The 19,082-nt window shown below is 42.0% G+C and overlaps 1 protein-coding gene across 1 annotated transcript; it reads left to right on the forward strand.

Annotated features, from left to right (window-relative positions):
- Positions 1–1,736: 1,736 nt before the first annotated feature.
- Positions 1,737–16,870, forward strand: LOC308099493 (extracellular serine/threonine protein kinase FAM20C-like; the record flags this gene model as incomplete). The annotated part of the gene is made up of 10 exons (XM_080448240.1): positions 1,737–2,167; positions 2,845–3,026; positions 10,765–10,843; positions 11,348–11,440; positions 14,181–14,296; positions 15,033–15,213; positions 15,670–15,779; positions 16,112–16,193; positions 16,377–16,436; positions 16,624–16,870. 10 exons carry the CDS (start codon positions 1,737–1,739, stop codon positions 16,868–16,870), a joined length of 1,581 nt encoding a protein of 526 aa, XP_080304366.1.
- Positions 16,871–19,082: the final 2,212 nt, after the last annotated feature.

Genomic DNA, 19,082 nt, shown 5'->3' on the forward strand with positions numbered 1-19,082 from the left:
GTTTGGGAGATCTGACAATAAACAACGTTCACATGGGGTGACCGACAGTGTATAACATTTCATACCACTGGCGAGGCTTGGAATGACATGTCTTCTCTATCCAGGATCTTTGACTTTGGCTGAGCTGAGCTTCCTATCTGATTCAGAAAATAAATACAAAAACAGAAGGCAATGCATTAGCTGATGTAGATGGAGCCAATGATCAAGGCATGGCATGATTTACATTTTTAAAATTATTGTTGAATAATTTAATTGAATATACTGGGCTATGAATTATTTGTCCAGATTAGTAGAAATGTTACCCTACAAGCTTGTGGTCTGGGCCTAAAGTCCTTAAATTCTACCAATTTGCTGACCATACTATCTATCTTCCACACTGTTTATATGTGCACAAACACTGCCTGCATGCACACAACAACCCAACACAGGTAATGTAACTTAAAGACCAATACATCTCAATTGGCTGCTACACTACCCAAGGGTCTGCCGGATCTAGGCTTGCCTCTTTAGACTTGTCAAGTTGATACACATAGATACTTAAAATGTTCTGCATGGCCCCTTAATAGGTTATGAACCTCTTTTATATTTTAATGCAGGAAACAAATGGTTCTGTAGTGTATAAAGTAAAAGGTATCTATCTACTGTATACAGCCATTATGAGGAAGTACAGGGTAGTTTAGTCTATTATTTTATAATGTTACAGTTCTGTCATATTCATGACAGTGACTGATCAAACAGACTGAAAGATCAATAAAGTGTCATCAGCCAGTGAACTGCACTGCAGACACAGGTCACTGCAACCTGGCAGTCCACACTGATCTGTTTAAACTATCCCAAGATAGCATATGCATGCATGTGTGCAGAGGCAAGCACGCACACACACACACACACACACACACACACACACACACACACACACACACACACACACACACACACACACACACACACACACACACACACACACACACACACACACACACACACACACACACACACACAGCTTCTATTCCTGGGAAGTGGGAACAAACCAGGGAAAAAGAAAAAGAAGATTGAAACGTCAGTGAACTTTGATGATGTGTCTCATTAACCACCACTACCCCACAGAGAGAGGGAGAGAAAGAAGAGGGAGAACTCCTGACAGCTTGCTGGCCTCTGAGAGAAGAGATGTGAGTAAATTCGCCCTCCGTCTGATCCAGACTGGGAATTTGGGGCGGATGAGTCGCTCAATAATGAATTGATTCCTTTTAGTGAGCTTTTTAATTCTGCCGGCAAATTAGACAAATGATCGTCTGGCTGAAGCTAATGAACATTATGCCTCCATTCTCTATGTGTATCAGTCCATTGACTCATTTATACTTCATCATACGGCCTTGTTGCTTGGCAAAAACAATAGATATTCTCTTGAAAGAATGACGCTTCAGTTGAAAATCTATGTATTTGTTTATTTTTATAACAATGACAAGTTTAGCCTCTGGTGTTAATTCCACTTGCTCCCCCTCTTTCTCTCCTCTCTCTGTCTCTCTGTCTCTCTCTATGACTCTGTCTGTCTGTCTGTCTGTCTGTCTGTCTGTCTGTCTGTCTGTCTGTCTGTCTGTCTGTCTGTCTGTCTGTCTGTCTGTCTGTCTGTCTGTCTGTCTGTCTGTCTGTCTGTCTGTCTGTCTGTCTGTCTGTCTGTCTGTCTGTCTGTCTGTCTGTCTGTCTGTCCGTCTGTCTGTCTCTTTCTCTCCCCCAGCATGTTGAGAAACAGCTTGGGTCGTTCTCGTTCTGTCTGTCTGGTTCTGGCGTGTGTTTCTCTCGCTCTGCACCTCCTTCTGGCTCTCTTCTGTCTCTCCGTCCTCCAGACAGCCTGCGTCCAGCCTCCAACCTCCTCTTCCTCTTCATCATCCTCGCCTTTTTCACCTGTGACGGAGGTCCAGCGCCGCCAGTCAGTCTCACAGTCTTCCTCCTCTTCCTCGTCATCGTCCTCGCAAGTGACACAAAAGGTCAAAGGTCAATCCAAGCTGGACGTGCTCTTCAATCACCCGCTGTACAACCTGCCACGCCCTGCGCTGGAGGAAGATGATTGGCTGCTGAGGGTGAAGATAAATGAAGAAGGAGGGGATCCAGAAAGTATAGAAGTTGAAGATGAAGAAAGTGAAGAGCATCCTGACGATGACAGTAATTGGTGAGTGAGTTTAGACAAAGAACTGATTGATAAATATAACATTCAATGAGATCTGTTTCTCTAAATTTTCCAATGAACCCACTAAGTCACAGTCAAGTATTTTGAAAGTGCTGATGGATGGATTATTACAATATATTGCTATTTTATAAGATACTAGGGATAAATATTATAGGTTCAGTAATCAAAAAAGTTTACTTTAATGCCATTAATCCCTTTAGAACTCCCCTTTGGAAAACAAAATCAGAGCTAAGCTATGAGAGCATAGTTTGAGGTGTAATCAGAGATTATATAAAGTAACTACCGTTAGGGCAGAGATAAATAAATAAATACGAGTGCGGAGAGAGAAAGATGAGAGACTTCACTGCTCATCAAATGGTCCAACACTTTCTTACACATCCACACGTGCGCGCGCACGCGCGCATGCACGCATGCACGCACATACACAGCAATCAGTAGCCCACTTCTTGCAACAATTACAACAGCCTGAAACTGCCTCAGATGTCTGATATTGTGACCATAGAATCAACCCAGGCCCAGAGCTAGGATGAATGACTTTTGATGAATCATTTTCATTGACACAGTCACCAGTTGGTACTATACATGTCTCTCAATTGGAATTTCACCCCTGGCAATTTATAGGCTTGTTCTGCCCTCATTTCCCATGTCTTCTCCTATAGGCAGAGTGTGAGCGAGGAGGAGGACGGCTATGACAAAGATAAATGGACGGACAATTCAAAGTCACACCCTCCATGGCTGCGTTTCCACCTGGGCATCTCTCGCTGGGATCTGTATGACAGGAAGGACCCCAATCTGGCCCAGCTGACTCATTATCTGGCAACACAACGTGTTCTCAAAGCTGGTGAGTGGGAGAGAGGAGGGGAGGGCTACTTGGTGGGAAGGTGACACAGGATGATATAGGTGAGAGAGGGGGATGTTTCAAGGAGATGGGAGGCAGGAAAACAGGTTGCAGGGTGAAGAGGATTATGAGGGATACATTTTTCTCTTCCTGCAAAGACCTCTAAGCCAATGGTTCTCAGAATAGAGTCTGGGGACCTCCAGGGGTCATTCAGGGGGTCCCAAGGTGCTCCCTGGGGCAAACCGGTGCAAACTGGTCATTATTATTTCACCAGCTAGAAGTTAGCCTAGTGAGAATGTATAAGAATGACAATTCAGATCACAGGTTTCACTCTCTCCACTGGTATCTCTCCACCTACAGTATAGACAGTTGTAGAACTATGTAATAAATCTAATCCAACAACAACAAAATATTCTCATATCCCTGTGTCAGTCCCTGGCACAATTTTCTTTTTTTAAAGAGGGTGGCCTAATACATTTTTTTTTTTTCAAAATGTATTTGAAGGTGGGCCTACTGTATATCCAGAGTTCTACTCCCTACAGCAGTTTATATAACTATCTTACAGTATGTAAGTTCATTTAAATACAATATACGTTGAGGTTTTATGAGAAACTGCTACCAGCTCTGTCAAACAAATGCTTAGCTAAGTAACTTACACCACTTCGAGAAAGAAAATCCCTGACTGCAGTCTGTTTCTTAGCGTTATGCTATCAATCATTTTATAAAAACAGGTGTTGCTTTTGTTTTCAAGCAGTAGATAATATCTAAATTTGGAGTAAAAATCTCCATAGGCAGCAGACCTGCCTCCTCACATGTCCGTCTTGCTAGGTACTCTGCCAACACAGCATTCAACAACGGGCTGAATCCCAAGAAACTCTACACACAATAATATTCTCACTGTGCAGCAATACCACCCACGTACACACAAAAAAGGAAACACCATGCCTTGGTATCATGTTTATGCTTTTGCAAAAACATGGGAGCTTGTCATGATCATATCATGCCAATATGACAGGTATTAGAATATTAGAAACGTTCGACAGATTTACGCTTCCATTTATGCGTCCATGTTTAAAAATGACAACTTCTATAACTATTGCTATATAGCATTAGAAAGGTCTGACTTAATGGTCAGGAAAGATGGTTGAGAAAATACAGACAGATATATCACATTGAATAAAGATTATGCTGTGTGTGGTAAATAAGAGTAAATTGAAACGGACCTCAGTACCCAGTATTGCCCTAAAGTGTCAGCACTGTGCTCACTCAGGTTCCTGTGGGTCAAAAAAGTAATTACAGTCCAAATCACAGGCTTTCTCATTAAACTCCACTCCCTTCGTACAAACGAGTCTGGGAAACAGCCAGAGGCACTGCGGCAGTATTCGCTGTGACTGTGACAAGTTCGGTAACACGGTTTACATTTAGAGCAGTAAAGAGCTGCAAGGCAGCAGTGCAGGCTCTTTTTCTTGTTTTATCTCTGTCGGTCTCTCTCTCTCTCTGTGTCTGTCTGTCTGTCTGTCTGTCTGTCTGTCTCTCTCATACACACACGCGCACGCACGCACGTACGCGCGCGCGCACACACACACACACACACACACACACACACACACACACACACACACACACACACACACACACACACACACACACACACACACACACACACACAAAAGACTACACTCAGACTTTGTTGATGGCTTGTATTATTAGGGATGAAACGACTAACCCTGGGGAGGTTTTGGCACACAGCTTGGTGTGTCTAAAATCCTATCTGCCGCGAGACAGGAGTTTGATCAAGCAAAGCCAAGCACAAGCCTAGGAGGAGGCATGTAAGGACACAAGTCACTAGAGTGAATGGTGTGCGTGCACGGGTCCATGCGTGCCTGACTGCGTTTGTGCGTTAGGCGTGCGTGCGTGCGTGTACAGTACAGTATGAAGCTGTTTGTACTGTGCCTGCTCTCCTGTGTGATCTCTCTGCTATTGACTGTGAAAAGACAACAGAAACACTGTTAGAGCAGCAAAAAATACAAATTGACATTCTCTTCTTATGGAGCACTGCACAGCATAACACATCACTCATGGTGAGCTCTCAGGATTCAAAACACACACACAGCTGCACACACGCAGCGGTGGACAGTAATTAAGTACATTTAGATGAGTACTGTACTTTTACTTTTTACATATTTGGGCGGTGAAACCGCCCCTATAAGTGAGATTTGGAAAAATGTACAAATATCTTGGGCAGTGAAACCGCCCCTGAAAGTGAGGTTTGGAAATTTGTACAATTATCCTACGCTGTGATTGGCCAATCACAATCTATTCAGGACTGTGATTGGCCAGTGTCACATGACACATGTGCATAGCCCTATATAAGCAACCATAACTTTAAAAAAAACAATAAATTTGTTTTTTTTAAGTTATGGTTTTGTCCATCATAAAGAGTGTTTCAATAAATATATTTATAGTTATTTAGTTATATAGTTATTTATTTTTTGTACATCATTGGTTGACTCCATTCAGTATTGTGGTTAGCTAGGAAGACACCGCCCACTTCACACAGGGTGTGATTTTTTTTTAGTATTTGTACTTTTGGATACTTATGACTTTCACTCCACTACATTTCAAAGTCAAATATTGTGCTTTTTACTCACTACAATTCTAGGAAGGGAAAAGATACATCTACAAGCTGTGAGCTTGTAGATCTGCTATTTTCACTGTTGCTGATATTTTTTGTACTTTGTAACTTGTACTAGTATTTTTAAATGATGTGCTTTTGAATACTTAAGTATTTTTAAAGCAAGTATTCCAGTACTTTAACTCAAGTACAAATGTGACAGAGCAACTTTCACTTGTAGTTGAGTAATATTTCAACAGGAGTATCTATACTTTGACTCAAGTACTGGGGTTGAGTACTTTGTCCACCACTGCACATGTGTACAGTATAATGTTAAAGAGGTGGTGCCATGTTTTTGCACTTTTTCTGTTTTTCATGTGTCTATGAGGTTGATAGAACTTCATTAAGCCCCCCGGTGGTGTTTTTATGGTGTTTTATGTCTTCTCTGACTATTTGGAGTTTTTTCCTGGAGGCTGAAACCTTGAGGGTCAAATGTGCCATTAGAGAAACAGCGCTTTAGTGACATCACAAAGCCCACACCCTCCCCCTCATTATCATAACACAACAGGTGTGGGCATGAGGAGGAGGAGGGACTAGGACAGGTGGGTGGTGCTAAGGTGGTGGAGGAGGTGCTAAGGTGAGAACCAGGTATACTTAATGCACTGGTGGGTGTGTCTACATAAAAACAACATTTTAACACTTACTGTACACTTTTTTTTTGTTGAAAAAAATCCTTACATAATAATAATACCTTATGATCAGGTTTTAGGGTTGAAAAATATCATGGCACTCCATCTTTAACACAAACACAGATCCAGACACACTTAGGCTATAAGCACATTAGCACACTCTTAAGCACACACACACACGCACATAATTTATCTTAGAAGACGAAAGCTGGAAGCTAAAAATAGAGTTATTATGGTTGGAAGCAGAAGGCATGCAAATTCATTTGGAACCACAAAGAACCAGTCTGTGTTTCTTACCAAAGCAGGAAGACAGATAATCGAACATCGTAAATCACAAATCTCCTGCATGCCTGATCTTAGATATAATCCTTTCTCAAGCGCACGCATGCACACACACACACACACACGACACACACGACACACACGACACACACACACACACACACACACACACACACACACACACACACACACGCACACACACACACATTCTTGATATGCCTTCTCCTGCCATTAAATCACACACTGAATACTCTTTTGGGATTGGTGTTGAATAGAGCGGATTAAGAATCTTAACTACATGGTCTTCATGTTGTCATTCTGATGTGTAGGCTACACTTCCCCTCGCATGCATAACACACGCTCCTCAGCATGACATGTATATCATAAGCCCTACAGGCTTACAGTAAGACATGTCTTAAGCCATGTATTCTCAACCCTTTTTCATTTCAAGGACCCACAGTTTGATATGCATTAGGCTGAGTGGTTCTCAAACATTTCCATATCATGGACCCCTAAATGTATTATGTATTTGGCCACGGACCCCCATCTGAAAATGTTTTACACCAGGGACCCCCATAAGAGAAGATTTGTGTGAAAGAAATGTCAAAATGTTAATGTTGTGAGCCTGTAGAACACATTAGGGTTAAAGGGGTTAAAGTGATTTTAATGCTATATGAACCAATTTCGCTGGGGTCTCCCTAGCACCCCGTCAAGGACTCCTGGGGGTCCCCGGACCCCTTTGAGAACCAATGGATTAGACCACAGACCCCCATATCTTTTTTTTAATATATCCCAATCTACCCCAATCTACACTGCAAAATCCTCAGTGTTTATTCGACTCTGAGACTCAGGAACAGGTAAACATTTGTAACATTTGTACACTCTCAGAGTTACAGACCCATAATGGTACATTTGGACCCCTGGTGGTCCCCATAGATTCATCAAGGTAGTAATATGTATTGCAAAACAATAATTCATGCGGAATTGTATGTAATATTTAGAGATTGGCCAATGTTTATTATATTAATATTTGTAAACTGGTAATGCCACAATGAGTCTGTTTTTTTTTATTTATTAAATCGCATGTAAAAATTCTACACGGCTTATTATTATTTATCTAGTTTGTAAAAAATGGACTTGAGTGGACACATGACTCCTGCCATTGGCAACTGAATTCCTCCCACGTGTATCAATAAAGTCTGTCTATCTGCAAGCCAAACCATAATACTAAAAGTAGCTACACTTGAGTGGTACAAAACAAAATTCAAGATTGTTTGGTTCTAAAGTCTTGTTGTCAAATGTATTGATTGTAATGGTGTTATCATTCTCAACTCCATTCTTGACTCTTATCAAATAATTCATCAATTTCCTCCTTTAAGAATAAAAGATAAAGATAAAAATATACAAATCAGTCAAATGCCAGATGAAAGGGATTCACATCCAAAATAGGCCCATTTAGTCATAACCACATTGTTGAAACTATATTAATTTGTAATGATATTTGATTCCTGTTCGACAACCACCACAGTACAGATATGATCATTATCTGTACTAGACCATACCCGGTGAGGTGCGCAGGCAAAAGTAGTTGCAAACGTGGGGTTATTGCACGTCCTGTTTCGCGTCCCGTCCCGTAGCCCCCCCCCCCCTCCTCTCGCGTGTCCCGTTGCGGCCCCCCCACCGGAGCCGTCCCCCGTCGCCAACACACACACACACACACACACACACACACACACACACACACACACACCCTCATGCGGCCAGAGCTGTCCCCCGTCGCGAACACACATACACGGCCGTCGCACGAACACAAATAATGTACATTTTGACACGTGCCTCCCCAACGTGCATGCGCACGTGTGTGTCCGTGCATACACGGCCGCGGTGGCGAGTGTTCTGTGTGTGCAACAGTGTGACGCTGTGGGGCTGTAGATGCGACGCATGCGCAGTTTGATTGGCCAGCGTAAGCATGGCGACATTCTTTGACATAAAAATGCGAATAAACAGCAGAGATTTAGTGATATTGAAAAACAGGCTTCGCAGTCACATGCACATGGTAATGGTCAATGGCTGTGCGCAATTTGAGATCAATAGCTCCAGGCACTGAGGAGAACCGGGCAGAAACATTTTTGGGCTCAGAGGTTTGGGCTCACAGGTTTGGGCTCCACAAACAGGTGACGTGCATCACCGTTCCAATGACCAAAACTCCACTTCGGGATTACTCACACCCGGCATGGCAGACCCGTGAGCAGGGTGTACTGGTGTACACTCTGTAATGGAATGAAAATGTAAAAAGATAGACCAAATCGCAGGAGATGAAGTTAGCAGTTTATTTGTATAAAAGGAAGGTAAGAATTAAATAGTGAAAGACAGTGGCAACATCGTCAGGTCCACAGATTGTCATGGCAGGGCCCGCGGAATGGGAGAAAAGGAGAAGGCAGGAGTCAAGCACACAATGTGCCATATATGTTAAATATGTGTTATGTACTGTAATACAGCATATAATATTATGATATAATAATGTATTATTATATGTAATAATATATAATAATATAATATATAACATCATTAATACAATATTTATCATAGTATAAGATATAATATACATAATAATACATATTATTGTAATGTCTAATATTATGATATCTAACAGTTTATTGAAATAATAATTGTAATATGTAATTTATTTATATATAATAACATATATGGAATATATATATATAAATAGCCATAGCCTATAATAGCCATATTCATATGTATATTATTTATGTAGATCCACCGTCTCTCTCCCTGTCGTTTTTTCATAAACCTGGTTGCTTGTTTCGCGCGCACAATCTGGCAACACAAAGCAGTCGGTCGCGTCGCGAACCCCCCCCCCCCCACGCGCACACACACCGCACGCGAGCCAAAATCTGTGTCTGTCTGTCTCTCTCTCTCTCTCTCTCTGTTTCTCTTTCGCACAGACACACACCGCACGCGAGCCAAAATCTGTGTCTGTCTGTCTCTCTCTCTCTCTGTTTCTCTTTCGCTTCCCGTGTCTCTGCCAGTGTTGCCATGTCCTGTTATTGTAAGCGACTTGTAAGAGACTTTCAGCGAGCAGGAACGGAGGAAAATGCCTGTCTTAGAGGCTTTGTTTAGACGCTGGTGTGGGTAAAAATGTTTTGTTTGGCACGAAAATGACGGACTTATCAGCGTGAGTGTGGTGGGAATACGGACTTTGCCGCGGTGACTGCGACGACGTAATGTGTAAGTACTCGTAATGTGTAAGTACTCTTCGACATTTTTGGCTAACGCTAAACGGCGCTAAACGGTCTCCCCTTCCCCACACGTTAATGTGTGGGGAATTTGCACACACACACACACACACACACACACACACACACGTAACTTTGGGGAAGCACGTTCTGTGAGTGCAACATTGTAATGCTGTGGGGCTGTAGATGCGACGCATGCGCAGTTTGATGTGCAACATTGTAATGCTGTGGGGCTGTAGATGCGACGCATGCGCAGTTTGATCTCCCAAGACACCAAGACCCCAAGACAGACAGACCGACAGAGTTTACTCAAATTATATGTAAAGATTGTGGTTGTTTTAGCTGAAATGGGCCCACCTTGTGGAGAAACAGACCAACTACATGACAAGGAATTGAGACTGTAGAAATGTCCACCAGGGTACATAGAGAGTTTGTGAGGGTGTAATAAGAAAAAAGTATTATGTAATCTATAATTTGTGGGTACATGTACTACTGTAACTAAACTGTGTGTGTGTGTGTGTGTGTGTGTGTGTGTGTGTGTGTGTGTGTGTGTGTGTGTGTGTGTGTGTGTGTGTGTGTGTGTGTGTGTGTGTGTGTGTTTGTGTGTGTGTGTGTGTGTGTGTGTGCACGCGAGTATGTGTGCCTGCATGTGCGCACGTGTGCCTGCATGTGCGTGTGTGTGTGTGTGTGAGCGTGTATGTATGTGTGTGTGTGTGTGTGTGCGTGCGTGCGTGCGTGCGTGCGTGCGTGCGTGCGTGCGTGCGTGCGTGCGTGCGTGCGTGCGTGCGTGCATGCGTGTGTTGGAGGCTCTGTGACTGCTTCATCCTGATGTATTAATGAAGTCCTAATGACTGCATTATAAGTGTGGTGACTATATTCATACAGTACATTGTACATTTTAGAACAGAAGACTGGAGGCACGCAGCTGAAACTGCTCATGACCTTTCCAAACTACGGACAGGCCCTGCTGAAACCTATGAAGTAAGACAATGATGGCATAATACTGACTGATAATAGTCGCACAATGACTGATAACAAATGTCAGCTTTTGTGAGCTGACCTTAAGAAAAGCTGACCAATTTGCTGGATGACTGGTGGGATTGATTGTCAGGTTGATTAGGTGAGGGGTTCTCAAAGTGAGGTCGAGGGACCCTCAGGGTTCCTCAGGAGTGTTCCAAATGGACCCTTACAGGTCTGTAACTCTGAGAGTGTACAAATGGAACCAAAGGGGTCCATTTGGATCCATTTGGACACTCTCAGAGTTAAGGGGGTCCTTAACAGCCAGCAAGTTGATCAATCAAATTGTCCCACCAGTCAACTAATCATTAGGTGGCCGGTGGGACAAATTGATTGATTGGCTGGCTCATTGACTGACTGGCTCAATGTGCGTGTGCGTGTGCGTGTGTGTGTGCGTGTGCGTGTGCGTGTGCGTGTGCGTGTGCGTGTGCGTGTGCGTGTGCGTGTGCGTGTGCGTGCATTTGGCAGGCAGTCCAGAGATGCAGAGACAGACTTCAACCTGTTCTACTTCTCAGACTTTGAGAGACACAACGCAGAAATCTCTGCATTTCACCTCGACAGGTACAGTACTGTCATAGGGGATATGGGAATTACTCAGGGAAGCTATACACCTTTTCCTGTGAAGTCAAGATTTCAAATAATAAAAGATTATGAATGGAAGGGTGGACTGTTAGCTCATCTGGTGAGAGCAAATACTGTACCACTATATTATCCATCCAATAAAGGCATAAACTGCTTTTAGTTTATATGCTTTGATGTGATAACAGCATAAAGTGTAAATTCAGCTATTGGCACAGTATGCTGTCAGAAAAGTAAACTTGTGTAAGTTGAGCCTTTCATGACCCATCTAAGGGAAAGGAAACATTATGATTGGCTGAATGCCCTTGGAATTCTTAGAGGCAGAACGTTTGGGAGAGAGAAATATAGTTACTGTTGAAGCAGATAATGGCACTGTCACTTCGATTAACCAATGTTAATACATCACGCGGCTGTGGACTAAGAAACTACATTACTGCTGACTTGCCGTGCCTAATAGTGTCCGGAAGCATTGTCAGGAGGCCGGGCACGATACGGTTTGTGCAGCAGTGGGAGTTAACAGTGTAGATCAGCGGTTCCCAACATTTTCTGGATCAGGGCCCACTTGAAAATGTCAAAAGTGTTCGTGGCCCACACATCTGACCACTTAACACGGTGGGTGGGCCGACTTTTAATTATCAATTAATTGACTGTGTTATGGTTTGGATCAATGAAACTAATGTAGTATACTTTAAATATTTTTTTTTTACATTATTATTTTGTATAATAAACTTGCAATATCCTCACGGCCCACCAGTGGGCGTTTGGAATCGCTGGTGTAGATGTTCTGCACAGTCCTTGGATATTATCTGTTGAGCTCTTGTAGGTTGAGTGTGGAAGATAAGTTAAGTGTTTGTGGGATTAATTATGGTAGCTGTGTAGGCAAACAGGAGCTTCTTTTCACACCCAAAGGCCCAATCAGGGATTGTTCTGATCATATACACTATAGGTTATATTAACATACAGTATTAAAGAATTTCATTTGTAGTAAAGTAAGTAAAGTTCATGGACGTACTAAAGCAAGATGCAGGGTCAGAAAGTACTGGCGAGGTTACCAGATGTATGGAGGATGGAGATGACTGGAGACCACTGGCGGTCTGGTCCAAGAACAACCTAGAGAGAGAGAGAGAGAGAGAGACAAAGTATCAAAAATAAATCAAATATTCACATAAATCAAATTACAGGTCTCTTTTACCCCAATATAAACTAACCAAAATACAGCAAATGCATTTTATAATCATGTATCTGTTGTATACTTCTCTCAAGATTGAGTCAGTCGCCTAGAGATAAAATAATGCTTGTCTCCACTATTCATCTTTATTTTTGAAGGCGGCAGGGCGCTACCCATTTGTTTATATTTGTGTAACTGATTGGGCCTTTGATGTAAGAGTAGTATAGTTCTTCTGACAGACAGGCTGAGGCAGAATAAGTCAGACTCTTTCTTGCTTTTACTTTTATCATGAAATGTAGATTTCAAAGAATCTATAATGCCAGGGAAATATTCAAATAAATTGTTACCTTAATCTCAAACGGTCAGTTAAACCACTATGCTGCCAGACAGGAGGAAGGTATTCAAGTATAATCTCATGCGGTACAGTTTATTCGCACGCACGCACGCACGCACGCACGCACGCACGCACGCTCGCTCGCACACACACACACACACACACACACACACACACACACACACACACACACACACACACACACACACACACACACACACACACACACACACACACACACACACACACACACACACACACACACTACCATTCTCTCTCCATGGGGGTCCTTCTCACAATCCTGATAAAAGAACATCATGAAGAAACAAGTTTCAAACATGGTCAGCCAAACAGTCCTTGTGTATTCCTCAGAGAACTTTCCATCAAATCACATATGGCAGATATGATTTTACTCAACTCTGGACTCGGTCTGAATATACTGTAGAAGATTCATCATGTCAGGATTGGGCCTCAATAGTAGGGACATATTTGTTTTGTTTTTCTTTTAAGATTAATTAGAATGCTTTTTATTTTTATTTTTTGCTTAGATTGTGTTGATGCAATATAACTTGCACATCTGCAGTGGTGGTCTCCCTACACTTACATTGATAAATGTGTTCCTCAGTGGTGGATAGTATCTAAGCTTAGATATTATATTGACCGGTGGATGATGTCAAAACCATTTTTCTCACTGTCCATTTAGCTGCATTTCGCGAGTGGCACGTGGAAAAAAGAGGCCAGGCGCATATTGTTAGTGGAGCACACGCACTCGCCACTTCTGGGGTTCGTCTTGGGGAATCACAAGCATTGTCCGAAGTTTTCGGAGATCTTGGTGGGGAAAGCTGTCAATCTGGCTGGGCCCAGATTCAGTCTGGCTGGGCCTAAGCCCACCCACAGATCCCCGGTCTTCCCTTGTGTCGTGCAGGACACTCTTTGGTTGACGATGACAATAAAGTTATTTGAAGCAGATTCCTGGATTATCTTTATTATAGTTTGGACATAATTGCAATAGAGAGAGAGAGTAACAGCTAGTAACTAACTAGCTTTAAAAGCAAGGCTTTAACCTTTCTTCAGAAAAAAGGGGGCTTTAAGATTTTGTTCTGTAAGAAAGTTAGGGCAAAACAAACAAACACATTTCTGGGAGGAAAAAAGAAAGAAAATAATAATAATAATGCACTTTATGGACTCTCTCTCTCTGTGTCTCTCTCTCTCTGTTTCAGAGTGTTGGGTTTCAACAGGGTGCCTCCAGTAGTCGGCCGTCTCATCAACGCCACCACAGAGGTCAAGGAGGTCACCACAGACCACCGCCTATCCAGAACCTTCTTCACTTCTCCTGGTACTGTACATATTAATACGTGTGTTCGTGTTTGTGCCTATATGAGATAGTGTAACATGAAATTACTGCTGGTCGATCTGTAGCATTCAACTGAAATCTTATATCATTATCCATTGTGTAAACATAATGAAAGTAAAGGTTGGTGCAACCAGTACATAGTAAATTCCTTGATGGTAATTTTACAAAATAGACCTGTAATGGTCCATTTTTGGTTTGTGTAGGTAGGCCTACTGTGAATGTTTTGTTTGTTTGTGTCTGTGTTTATGCCCATACATATACGTAGCCTATTTTACATCTATATTATATCTCCACACATTTTTCATCCTGAACACATACTGTGCATAACAAATCCTGTCACTCTAAAGTGCAGCAGGTAGGCGTAGGCCAACAGCAGTGGTTCTCAACCAGCAGTCCGGGGACCACCAGTGGTCCTTGGGGGGGGGGGGGTACCAGGGGGTTCCCAGCTAAATTAGTTAACATAGCGTCACAATCATTTTAACCACTTATCTTTGGCTATTTTTGAAAAATCTTGAAAATGTGTGCATATCTTTGAATATATATATATTTTTAAAGCGAACATGTTTAACTCAAATCTTTGCCACTGGGGGTCCCTGACACAAAATATTTTCAGATGGGGGTCCGCGGCCAAATGTATATCAATTTAGGGGTCCTTGGCATGAAAAAGGTTGAAAACCACTGGCCTACATTCAAACCCAGGCTATCTGTCTCCCTCTAGCGGGGAATGTGTGTTTCTACGGCCAGTGTGAGTACTACTGCTCCACAGAGCACCCACTCTGTGGTCGGCCACATTCGCTGGAGGTTTCCCTGGCAGCCATGTTGCCTGACCTCTCCCTGGCCCCACGGAGATCCTGGAGATCACCGTGGAGACGCTCATACAGCCGCACCAAGCTGGCACAGTGAGTTATGTGTTATTCTGTCTCATTGATGATGCATGGGGCTGCCTATCTGTCTGTCAGTCAGTCCACCTGAATTCTGGGCACCATTACAATATCACACTGTAATCACTATTATATCATGGCATCTCTGTAGGTCCCTGTCAGCCAAGAGCCCTTGGCTTACACAAGAAGCTTTGTATTCATGTGATTTTAATAAAGGTACACAGCATACTGAGTGCACAGGTAGTCATCTATGTCAGAGAGAGAGAGAGAGAGAGAGAGAGAGAGAGAGAGAGAGAGAGAGAGAGAGAGAGAGAGAGAGAGAGAGAGAGAGAGAGATGAACTACCTACATGAAACCTTCAACTAGACATGGTGTGCAAAATAAAATACTGACAGTTGTACAGCACCAAAGAGGTTCCCCTTTTTCTCATGTCACAGAATTGTCTTTTATTTGTCACTGAGGTATTTGTTTCCAGGTGGGAGAAGGACTCTGCGTACTGTGATACGGTGAAACAGACCCCTCCATACAACCATGGCTCCAGACTTGTAGACCTGATTGACATGGCTATACTGGACTATCTTATGAGTTAGTAAACACCTTGAAATCCACAGTCCTACAGCATGATAAGCTGTACTAAAGGCAGTTTCCACCAGATATGGTGGATTCAACATTCTATTGTAATGTAATTTACAACACATAACCATATTCTTCAAAATGACCATAATATGGTCACGGATAAAGTCATTTTTAGGAAAGATTATTAAATTCTTGGTTGTTGCTGAAGTTAGAAACGCTAATATTTATTTGTCAAGTTTTAGGCTTATGGTATTGTGTCTTTGCATATATAGTCTCTACCTAAAATTCCATCCCATTATCTCAGATCGGTAGAATGATCACAAAACTATTTTCATTCAAAGGCAATATGGACCGACATCACTATGAGACGTTTGAGAAATTTGGTAATGATACCTTTCTGCTGCATCTGGACAATGGACGGGCGTGAGTAGTATATTCATTCATACTAATACTAATAAATACTCCATACATATTAATTCATGTTTTGTAATGTTAATGCTCCTCCATACTGTTGACATATTGTGTTTAACATCTACAATCTAACGTGGTAATGGTAGATCTAATTGAATGAAGCATCTTATGATGTTTTATGTGGATGCTTTCTAGGTTTGGGCGTCATTCTCGTGATGAGCCCTCTATTCTGGCTCCCTTGAAACAGTGTTGCAGGTAAAAAAAATTACCTGAAATTTTATATTGATATGTAAGACATAAAAAGAGGCATACAGTATGTGTTTTATACTGTTTTAAAGTTTAAATGTACTTAGACTAAGTCTAAAGACTAAAAAAGAATTAAGGAGACTAATGAGGTTAGTGTCTTTCATCAAGTAATTATTTACTAATTGTTTTTATATAGGATCCGACGTTCCACTCTCCTGCGCCTACGACTCTTGTCCCTTCCTGGCTTCCGTCTGAGTGATGTCATGCGAGAGTCATTGGCCCAGGATCCCTTGGAGCGCATGGCCCCACTCCTCTCCGAACCACACCTCTCTGCCTTGGACCGTCGCTTAGCAAATGTCCTGCAGGTGATAAGCACCTGTCAGGGTCATCATGACGATGTCATCTACAATGACATGGAAGGATACTATGAACAGCCTGAATGACAATAAAATATACATGTTTTTGCAAATAAGGTCATAAGACATGCAGTCTGTGGGTGACCTGGTGGCTGAACCAGTTACCACTACCATGGGTTTGAATGTGGCTCAAAACCAGTATCAAGACAATTTATTTATTTTGAGTTGATGAGATCAAATTGATCATTTAAAAAAGACAAATACAGTCTATAGTCTAACGTTTAGAATAGAAGAGTTTTGGTTTGAATCATTGCATTGACTGGACATGGGGGATTTAATGATGTCCACTTCAATCCCTCAGCAAGAATAGACATCCCCCAATTAATCCAGCAATTAGTGGACTGTGACATGTCTCTACATGAATGAGTGGGATGCATTGCTGGTCAGAACTTTGGACAGATACATTGACAAAGTCATGTAATTGCAAAGAGATAATGTTTTATTCTAATAGTGAGCCAAGGTTAGAGAATGATGTCCTTAATTTCAAGATTCCAAGAGAATAAACCGTAAACATTTAAACATGGTATCACTTAACACACGAAGGGTGAAGTTCATGTGAACTTGGACTTGGTGGGTGTTTCCTTCATCTTGTATGTTACCTCCTTCTTTTCTTTAAACACACAGAAAGGTAAGATTAGAAATTTTGTACACATCATACACATGCATTACAATGAGGACGTTGGGGACATGCTTGATGGGAAGATGATGCTAGGCTTATATTTCATAAGTTATGTTATGTTTGCCCACATATACTGTTTAGCTCACCACACCAGCTGGGATATCCAGCCAGACAGGTCATCTTGGCATGCAGTCTGGCCCTTCAGCTCACAATGCAAGCAAGGTCTGATCTTTGCACAGACTTGACATGTGTCATGTGTCCTTTTGTGAACGGATGACAAAAGTCACATTGAAAAGACAAGTTAAACCACAGCTTGGCCAGGGCATCAAACATTCGTCAAAGGCAACTCTTTCAATCAGCCTCTGAACTACTTTGGCTATAAGGATTTCTTTTGAACAGTCTTCTTACAAGTGCCTGAAACACAGTATTATGGGAAGCTATTTCCAAGTGTGACTGGCATGATCCCTGGAATAAATTAAATCCTCCAATATCCGTACTATTAATGAATGTAGGTAGGCCTAATACAACAATTCATATAATTGAATTAGGCTATTTATTCAACTAGTACTTACTATGCAAATAGTTTTGGTTTTCTCCCCAAATGCCTCTATGCAAACAGATGGCCTGGCAAATTAGAATAATTCTCATTCTTAATCCATAAAACCCACAATAGAAAATATATGGCCTATATGTGTCAACTCCTGTGGGAACATGGGATTAAATGAAATATACAGAGGCAGAGCAGTAGCAGCAGATAGATAGACTGGAATCAAGTTGATTTGCAGGTTAATCAGCAGAATAAAACAATGATTATCATTCCACTCCTTCGTTTCTCCATGTAATGATGTGGGGAAAACCTGAAGGTCCGTTTATATGGGACGAGTTGTTAGCTTGAAGATCTGTTCCAGCTGAGTGTTGTAGTAATAGTGTAATTACACCAGTCTGATCTAGCCCTGGTCCAGAGCGTTAGCAAGTTCTTTCTCGCTAACGCTCTGCCAGACTCATAGACCGAAAATTCCACTGCCTTGCAAGGTCTCCAACTTTAGTAAAAAATAAACAAAACTATTTCACTACTCACCGAAATAAAGTCTGTTTTGTGTTGTGAATAGTCTATTCTCCAGGGTGGGAAGCCTCTCAGGACCCATCTTCTCTGTATAATACACTTTTTGGGCAGAAAATAAAATATGTTCTCCAGACGGAAATTATTGTATTTACCCCACTGCGCCCTCTACAGATCTGGTCCACAGTAATTTATATTGACCACATCTGTAGAGGGCGCAGTCGAGTTTATAAAATCATTTCCGTCTGGAGAACATATTTTATTTTCTGCCCAAAAAGTGTATTTTACAGAGAAGGTGGGGTCCTGAGAGGCTTCCCACCCCGGAGAATTGACTTTCAAAAACACAAAACTGCCTTTGTTTCGGTGAATAGCAAAATAGCTTTGTTTATTTTTACTAAAGTTGGAGACCTCGCACGGTAGTGGAATTTTCTGTCTATGAGAATAGCAGTGCGCCTGGCAGAGCGTTAGATCGAACTCACTAACGCCCTGGACCAGGACTAAAACTCTGATCTGTTCTTGTCGGCAAGAACAGTGATAGTGGGTGGAGAATCCAATCCACT

This window comes from Gymnoscopelus braueri (genome assembly GCF_963280865.1).
Source record: "Gymnoscopelus braueri genome assembly, chromosome: 13".
NCBI lineage: Eukaryota > Metazoa > Chordata > Actinopteri > Myctophiformes > Myctophidae > Gymnoscopelus > Gymnoscopelus braueri.